This window comes from Podarcis raffonei, chromosome 2 (assembly GCF_027172205.1).
Source record: "Podarcis raffonei isolate rPodRaf1 chromosome 2, rPodRaf1.pri, whole genome shotgun sequence".
Lineage (NCBI taxonomy): Eukaryota > Metazoa > Chordata > Lepidosauria > Squamata > Lacertidae > Podarcis > Podarcis raffonei.
In genome coordinates this window covers 118,589,194-118,598,287 of record NC_070603.1, presented here as the reverse complement: position 1 = coordinate 118,598,287, position 9,094 = coordinate 118,589,194, and the positions used below count along the sequence as shown (strand labels likewise).

General features: G+C 48.5%; 1 protein-coding gene across 1 annotated transcript; it reads left to right on the top strand.

Annotated features, from left to right (window-relative positions):
* The first annotated feature begins 5,286 nt into the window (after positions 1-5,286).
* LOC128409279 (zinc finger and SCAN domain-containing protein 2-like) lies at positions 5,287-8,484 on the top strand. Its single transcript, XM_053379623.1, has 4 exons — positions 5,287-5,317; positions 5,853-6,006; positions 6,241-6,343; positions 7,430-8,484. Exons 2-4 carry the CDS (start codon positions 5,899-5,901, stop codon positions 8,356-8,358), a joined length of 1,140 nt encoding a protein of 379 aa, XP_053235598.1. The 5' UTR covers positions 5,287-5,317; positions 5,853-5,898; the 3' UTR covers positions 8,359-8,484.
* Positions 8,485-9,094: the final 610 nt, after the last annotated feature.

Genomic DNA, 9,094 nt, shown 5'->3' with positions numbered 1-9,094 from the left:
AAGCTCTAGCCCAATGGGATCCATGTTTCTTCCAGCCAGACCTCGATACTTAAAAGTGGAGCCTGAATCTTGTTTCTTACTCCTTTCAAGTCCAAATGTCCCCAAAACTCCAACTTCCACCTTAATCAGATTTGTAATCCTTGGATCTTCAGATCTCCACATAAGGAGATCTCTCCATTCTTCAATCTCCAATTCAAACCAGATTTTCGACATCAAGTTCTTATTTTCCTTTGTAGCCATCATGTTAGGCCTCTGGCTCTCCTTTGTCATCTGCAGCATTACAGCTCCTCCTTCCTTTTCCTCAGGAACAACATATATCTCTTTCTCCACAGTCTCAAAGCTCTCAAGTTTCTCTTCTTGTCCAGCTGCATGGACTTCCTGAGTCAAGTCCTTATCAAATTCAATGAGTTTATTTACTGTTAAATCCAGAGTTGCAACATTTGTAGCCAAAACATCAATTTGGCCTTGTAACTTTCCCAAGAGAACAAAAACTCTGTCCAATTTAGCTTGTATTTTCCCTCCTTCAGCCATTCTTGTAATGTCCCAAAACCCCCTCTAGAGGGATTTTGGTTACTTAATATTCCTTCCAGTTCAAATCCAAAAGTCAAGTTAGTTTGTATCAGTTCTTCCTTGTTTTCAACAAATTATAACCAAATTGTAACAAATATAGCCAGCAGAGACAACAAAAACAAAGCTCTCTTTTTCAGTCTTGACAGCTAATTTGACAGCTGTCAAACTCTTCAATACCTCTTCAACAGGCTCTCTCGCGGATCACTCCCGGGTCCGGGGGGGTGGCACTTCAGCTCCCAAAATTAGCTCTTATCCTCCAGTAAGATTTCTTATACTGCCAAATCGTGAAATTAATGTCTTTTACCCAATAAAAAAGAAAAGATTCTCTCGACCTTAGTTAGCAGGTCCTTGCTTTAGATTATTTACAAGACGGGGAGACGGACTTCCTGTTTGCGCCTTCCCCGATCGTGCCTAATTCAAAAAAAAAATTTCTTTGCAAATCCAATTTCCGTACTACTCACGGGTTGTTGCTTTAAAGTCCAATTACTCACAAGAAGAAGTCAGCACTCTCCGGCCATGGCAATGCGGCTTCACTCCGCAGGAGAAGCAGTCGACTCTTAGCACCGCACCGCTCACCCCGTCCCCCGTTCCAAAGCCTTTAAAAAGGCTCCTTCGCAGGTCGGGGGGCGCAAATGGTGCCCGCCGAGTCACCAGGTTCACAGGCTTCACCGCCTGTGATTTTTAAGGGTCCCCGCAGCGGGAAGACCCAAATCCTGCAGAGCCGATTCCCTCCGGAGCTCGGAGGGAATCCGCCATTCGCCGATGGCGCTCACCCGGAAGTCCTGTAACTGCTGAAATTAAGGAAACTAATAATGAGGTTAAGTTATGTGTGCGTGCGTGTGATATATATATATAATTTAACTTCTCCTTATCAATTTCCTTAATTTCAACAGCAGCATAGATTCTCCTATAATTTTAGAAGTGCAAGTGCTGCAGGCTTTCCTGCAAAATTTGAATTGGGAAGTTTTTCCCACGCAAACTGCACAGGGCGATTTGCATAGGAAAGAATTCTCCTGAATGGCACTATCTACTTTTTGTCTGCTCTGAAGCTGCTGCTAATCCTTTTCATGAAGGCTGTTCACATACCAAACGTTTAAAGCACACACACCCTGACAATCATGGGAACTATAGTTCACCCTCTCACAGCTATACTGTAACTGCCAGCATCCTTAAGAAAGCATAGGAAAATAGTTTTTCTTCTCCCCCCAATAATATTAGCTCAGCCATGTCTATGTTGAATCATCTTGCAACACAGGGGGTCTTCTTTATTATAACTTTATGCCATTGGTTTGCGTCCTATCCTCTGAAAAAGGAGAAAACAAGCTTGCTCCATTTCCCATGTGACAACCCTTTAGATATTTGAAGGTGCCTATCAGATCTCGTCTCCGTCTCCCCTTTCCCAGGCTAAACATACCCAACTCCCTCAACCATTCCTCATAAGGCTTTATATCCAAACCCTGGACCATCTTGGCCTCTGTCCTACGCACATGTTTCAGCTTGTCAATATCTGTCTTAAATTGCGGTGCCCAGAACTGGACACAGGACTCCATGTGTGGTCTGACCAAGGCAGAACAAACCGGGACTAGTACTATCTGGACACTATTATTTGGAAGTGATGTGCTTTAAATGTGTATGCAGCCTCATGCTTCCATAATCTTTATAATATTGTTCCTTTTAATGTCATCGATTCTATGCTGAGTGAATGTTTGAATGGATGTTTGCTCTTCTGAAACTGCCAAAAGCTATCGATAGGTAGCATCTCAAATAAACAGGACTTTGCCTTTTGAGAAACCAAGAGGCCTGCTGCCTTCCTTTTGTGTTACAAATTAACAGCATCCCGATAAGGCCAGAGACCCCCGCAATCACAATGTCAACTTGCCTGTCATGTAACTTTGCACAGAGTAAGCAAAGAGACTCAGAGAGCAACTAGGTTACATCCATACCATACATTTAAAGCACTGTCATGGCTTCCTCCAGATAATCCTGGGAACTGAAGTTTTCTTTTTTCCTTTTATATATATATATATATATATATATATATATATATATATATATATATATAATTTTTGCATGAGCCTGTCCTTCTTGCTCTGTTTTACGGGATTTTATGTGGCCACTTCCTTGATATTCTTAGGCAAGTTGGCAGTCCATACACACCATACACCCACCCGCCCACCCACACTTTCCCCAAAGAATCCTGGGAACTGTAATTTGTTAAGGGTGCTAGGAATTCTAGCTCTGTCAGGGGCAACCTACAGTTCCCAGGGTTCTTTTGGGGGCTGTGGTGTGCATGCAGCCAAATACTTTTACAAATAAATAAAAATAAATGTTCCCGTCCCTGCAGAAACTAGGCCCCTAGGACTTCCCCTGTAGGAAGTTAATAAACCAATTCCATGGGCATGGAGAAAATTTCACATCAGCTGAGAGCAAAGGTATCCTTACCCAGAGCTCTGGATCAAGCAGGGCGCATTCCCAGAATTTACTATGAAGAGTGATGTGATAAGTTGTTAAAATACTCTGCAAATTATAATTCTGGGAGGGCAATGGGGGAGAGTCACCTAAGAGCGATGAGCACCCTTAATAAACTACAGCTCCCATAATTATTTGGGGGAAACTATGACTACATCTAAGTTGGTATCATAGTGTTTTAAATGCATGGTGGGAACAGAGCCTTGGAGGCCCATCTAGTCTCTCCATCCTGCTGAACACAACATTACTTTCTCCACCTGCTGATGCTCAGCATCTGGTCTCGAGAGGCGTATTGGCTCCAAAGGCAAGGCAGAACTTAGAGCCATGATGGTTAGTGGTCCCCATTCAGCATCCTGTCCTCACCTTGGCCAGTCAGGTGCCTATGGGAAAAACACAAGCAGCCCCTGGGTGAGAAGACGGAATGCGTAAAAATAAAACTGGACAACAGCAGATGGGAACTCAAAAGTGAAAAAAGGAGGCAGTTAAAAACAAGAAAGGAGATTCCCACTAGACATCAGGAAGAATCTTCTGACTGTGGTGGAGACTTCCACGAGAGTTGGGAGGCTCTCCCTTGGAAGTTTTTAAGTAGAGGTTGGATGGTCATCTGTCAGGGATAAGGAACTTGTCTTAACTTGTTCAGTATTGTCTACACTGATTGGCAGCAGCTCTCAGGAAGGGAGTTTTAGAAGACATCTGAAGGCAACCCTGTTTAGGGAAATTTTTAATGTTTGATGTTTTATTGTGTTTTTAATATACTGTGGGGAGCCGCCCAGAGTGGCTGGGGAAACCCAGCCACATGGGCAGGGTATAAAAATTATTATTATTATTAGAGTTTTCCCCAAGCTGTTCTGGGATTCCTGCATTGCAGGGGTTTGGACTGCATTGGGGTCCCTTCCAGTACTGCAATTCGATGATTCTAAGTTTAAATTGACAAACCTAGACAGCATCTTAAAAAGCAGAGACATCACCTTGCCAACAAAGGTCCGCATAGTTAAAGCTATGGTCTTCCCAGTAGTGATGTATGCAAGTGAGAGCTGGACCATAAAGAAGGCTGATCGCCGAAGAATTGATGCTTTTGAATTATGGTGTTGGAGGAGACTCCTGAGAGTCCCATGGACTGCAAGAAGATCAAACCTCTCCATTCTGAAGGAAATCAGCCCTGAGTGCTCACTGGAAGGACAGATCCTGAGGCTCAGGCTCCAATACTTTGACCACCTCATGAGAAGAGAAGACTCCCTGGAAAAGACCCTGATGTTGGGAAAGATGGAGGGCACAAGGAGAAGGGGACGACAGAGGACGAGATGGTTGGACAGTGTTCTCGAAGCTACCAGCATGAGTTTGACCAAACTGCGGGAGGCAGTGGAAGACAGGAGTGACTGGCGTGCTCTGGTCCATGGGGTCACGAAGAGTCGGACACAACTAAATGACTAAATAACAACAAAAGTTTAAATTAAAAAATCCAATTAAAACACAGATAAATAACACAGAGTAAGCACTAATGTCCAGCTGCAGCATAGTAAGTAAGCCCCACTGGACTGAGTGGGGGTTACTTCTGAGTAAACCGTGCATGGTTGGGGAGGGGGGGAGAGAATATGTTGCTCCTCTGTGGGCCAGTGCGTCTGACAAGAAGGTTGGTGGTTGGAGCCCACCCAGGGATGGCTGTGGGCAGGATTCCTGCATTGCACGGGGGTTGGTCTAGATGACCCTCGGATCCCCTTCCATCCAGCTCTGCGATTCCATTATTCTAGGAAAGAAAAACAGCACAGCATCCTGATCTCGCAAACCCCAGAGAACCAGCGCCTTGCCCTTGAAACCGGGCATGTCTTAAGTTAAAAGTCAGCCTAAGACTGACTCGTGTTGCCCGTTCTCGGGCCCCTAAGAGTTAACAAGAGCAGCGAGCAGAGCGGTTCCTAGAGAGGCAGGAAATGGGGGAAGTGCAACGCGGAAGTGGGAGGAGCTTCCTCTTTTTTTCTTGCCCCTCCCCCGCCCGTGGGAAAGTAGGAAGTGGCCTGGGTGGGTCGGGTGGCATCTCTGCCAGGGGAGCTGCTGGGCGCGTGGAAGGGGCAGCCTTTGGGGAGGGGGGCAGAAAAAGGCTGCGGGCTTGGGGAGCCCCCTCCCTTCTTTATCACCTCCCTCTCCCCCAGGACTTGAGAGTGCCAGAGAGGCTCTGCTGGATCAGGTCCTAGATGCACGCAGCCCGAGCCTACCTCGCAGGGTTGTAGCGAGGACGGAATGAGTCTCTTGGACGCCTTGGGGGTCCCTGGAGGAAAGGTGGGAGGTACATGCACCTAGTGGCCAAAATTGTGCGAACCTTTTGGGAAAAATGCATTTCCGAGGTTTGACGGATCAGAACACCACCTTTTTTTGGAGTAATACCATAAAATTATATATCAAACTGTTGTTTAACTAATTATTATTGTACTTTTGTAGGGGGAGAGAAACCATAGGGCTTTCTCTCTCAGGTGCCTAAGTAACTTGGCTGGCCATGGGCACTCTAAACCTTGTTTAATGCTGATATTACGTTCAGAAAGATAAACAAATGGAATGAGGTTAGCTTTGCCATGGTTTAATGTATTTTTAATCTCCGTATTGAATGTATTTTAATGTATTTTTAATCTCTGTTGGAAGCCGCCCAGGGTGGCTGGGGAAACCCAGCCAGTTGGGTGGGGTACAAATAATAAACTATTATTATTGTTATTATTATAGCGATGGAAAGATAACTGCAGGTTCCGTATTGATTTCTACTGAAATCTTCATCCCGTGCATTTGTGCATATCAGTGTGGATTGTGTGGTTTTTTTGTTTTCCCCCCAGTTCAGATAAAGAAAAGGAGCATCTTTTCACCATTCCATTCCAAGAAATGCAGACTTGGGAGAAGGACTCTGGCCCAGACCTCTGTGCCCAGGTGGTAGCCCTAGCTGAGGATTTCCTCCTGAGACGGCAAGAGCCTGACGGAGAGGCACAAAACGTAAGGGTACTTCGGGCGATACCGAGAGACGTATTATGAATACAGTCTTGTTACAGCAGAGGTCTCAGAGCGGCTTGTAGCATATTTAAAAGCATGGGCATATTGAGAATTGTGAGAAAAAGCTGTATTGTAAGCACACAGACTAGTAATGATTTCTGCAGAGAAAGCATTGTTTAAAGTAGCAGCTTAACATTCAGAATAACAGGCCTCCTCCTTCTTTTCCCTCTAATCCAGGTGCCTCAGCTCTCAGAGAAGAATCTTTCAGATTCCAAGAAGGCACAGGAAGACAAGCAGGCAGAGGAGGCAGAAGAATATGATGGGGAGACTGCCTTATTAGGTAAAGACCCCCAAGTGTTGGGGACAAATTATAGCAAATGTAAGGAGTATTTTTGGGATGCGGGTGGCACTGTGGGTTTAACCACAGAACCTAGGACTTGCCAATCAGAAGGTTGGCGGTTTGAATCCCTGTGACAGGGTGAGCTCCCATTGCTCAGTCCCTGCTCCTGCCAACCTAGCACGGTGGTACCTCGCAAGACGAAATTAATTCGTTCTGCGAGTTTTTTCTTCTTGCGAGTTTTTTGTCTTGCGAAGCACGGTTTCCCATAGGAATGCATTGAAAATCAAACAATGCGTTCCTATGGAAACCGCCTTCAGACCAGGTCCGGGGACAGTCTGTCCCCCGACCTCTTCTGAAGGCTGGGGGGGGGGGGGGACAAGGGCTTTTCTTCCCACCGCCAGCCTTCAGAAGGCTGTTCTGAAGGCTGGCGGTGGGAAGAAAAGCCCTTCTCCCCGCCTCCCGCCCCGCAAGCTCCGGGGACAGGAGGGCTTTGCTGCCGCCCGCCAGCATTTTAAGATCGCCCCGGGACAGCGGAGAAGTCTCCGCTGTCCCGGGAAGGCAGGCAGGGGGGAGCAAAGACTTTCGCCCACCGCCGGCCTTCAGAAGAGGTCCAGGACCTCTTCTGAAGGCCGGCGGTGGGCGAAAGTCTTTGCTCCCCCCCGCCTGCCTTCAAAAACCGTCGGGATAGCGGAGAAACGCGCTGCGCTTCTCCGCTATCCCGGGAAGGCAGGCGGTCGGGAGCAGACTTTTGCCCCCTGCCGGCCTTCAGAAGAGGTCCAGGACCTCTTCTGAAGGCCGGCAGTGGGCAAAAGTATTTGCTCCCGACCGCCAGCATTTTAAAAGAGGTCCCCGGAGATTTCCCTATGGGCTTTCTTCTTGCGAAGCAAGCCCATAGGGGAATTCGTCTGGCGAAGCACCTCGAAAAACGGAAAACTCTTTCTTCTTGCGAGTTTTCCGTCTTGCGAGGTACCACTGCAGTTCGAAAGCACGTCAAAGTGCAAGTAGATAAATAGGTACCACTGTGTTCTCTCTCGCTCTGCTTTGAAGTTTGACTCACCCCACGATTCTCTCTTTTCATTCCACAAGTCGACGAGTCCGACGGAGAAAGCGAAGAGGGGGTCCTCCCAGCAGAAAGACCCGAGCGCAGAAACCCCACCCGGATATCGTTGGAAGAAGTCATCCTGGGGAAGCTTTTCCCAGTGGAAGAAGGGCCTCCGGGCAACGTGCCCACCACAAACTTTGCCACGGAGAAGCCGTTTGAGTGCTCTGAGTGCGGGAAGCACTTCTCTACCAGCTCCCACCTCATCAACCACAAGCGCGTCCACACAGGGGAGAAGCCCTACAAGTGCTTGAGCTGCGGGAAAAGCTTCACGGAGCGAGGCAACCTCTTGAAGCACCAGAGGACCCACACAGGCGAGAAGCCCTATGGATGTTCCGACTGCGGGAAAGCCTTTGGCATCAGCTCTCAACTGATCAGCCACAAGCGGGTGCACACGGGAGAGAAGCCCTACGAGTGCTCGGACTGCGGGAAGAGCTTCTGCACCAGCTCGCAGCTCGTGCGCCACAGCCGGGTCCACACGGGCGAGAAGCCGTACGAGTGCTCCGCCTGCGGGAAAACCTTCAGCCAGAGGTCGTACCTCGTGGGGCACGAGAGGACGCACACGGGCGAGAAGCCCTTCGAGTGCTCGCAGTGTGGGAAGTGGTTCTCGCACCGCTCCGACCGCCTGAGGCACGAGAAGATCCACACGGGCGAGAAGCCCCACAAGTGCGCCGACTGCGGGAAGGGCTTCAACCAGAAGGGCTCACTCGTCACGCACCAGAGGACCCACACGGGGGAGAAGCCCTTCGAGTGCTCCGAGTGCGGGAAGAGCTTCAACGACCGGGGTTACCTTATCACACACCGGAGAACCCACACGGGGGAGAAGCCCTTTGAGTGCTTGGACTGCGGGAAGAGCTTCAGCCGCACGTCCCACCTGACCGTGCATAAAAAAACACATGGCGGGGAGAGGCCGTAGCCGGATAAGGAGGTAGGGAGGGGAAAGAGAAGACAAATGAACACACACCCCAACCCTCAAGTCCCTCTGACCTTTGCAAAATATCAGAAAATCCGTGTGAAAATGCCCAGGTGCTCAGAATATTTTTTTAAAAGACTGGAGCTATGGCGGTATACTCTCATACCTTGGGTTGAAGTAGCTTCGGGATAAGTATTTTTGGGTTGTGCGCTGCGGCGACCTGGAAGTAATGGAGCGCGTTACTCCCGGGTTTCACCGCTCGCGCATGCGCAGACGGTGAAAATGACGTCATGCGCAGAAGCGGCAAATCGCGAACCGCGCACGTGGGTTGCGTTCGCTTCTGGATGCAAACGGGGCTCACATCCAGAGGTAGCACTGTAAATGTTTAGCGCAGAGGTGGGGAACCATTGGCTAAGTTAGTCATGCCTGTCAACTTCAATGGGTTTAGTCTTGAGTAGGACTAGCACTGAATACAGCCGTACCTTAGAAGTCGAACAGAATCGGTTCCAGAAGTCCGTTCAACTTCCAAAATGTTCGGAAGCCAAAGCGCGGCTTCTTATTGGCTCCTGCAGTCAGTCGGAAGCCACAGAAGCTCCATTGAATGTTTGACTTCCAAAAATAGTTTGCAAACCGGAGCAATCACTTCTGGGTTTGCGGCACTTGGGAGCCAAAACAGCTGCATTCCAGGGCTTTCAGGATCTGAGGTGCGACATCAGTGGTGCAGAATCTTTGGCCTGCC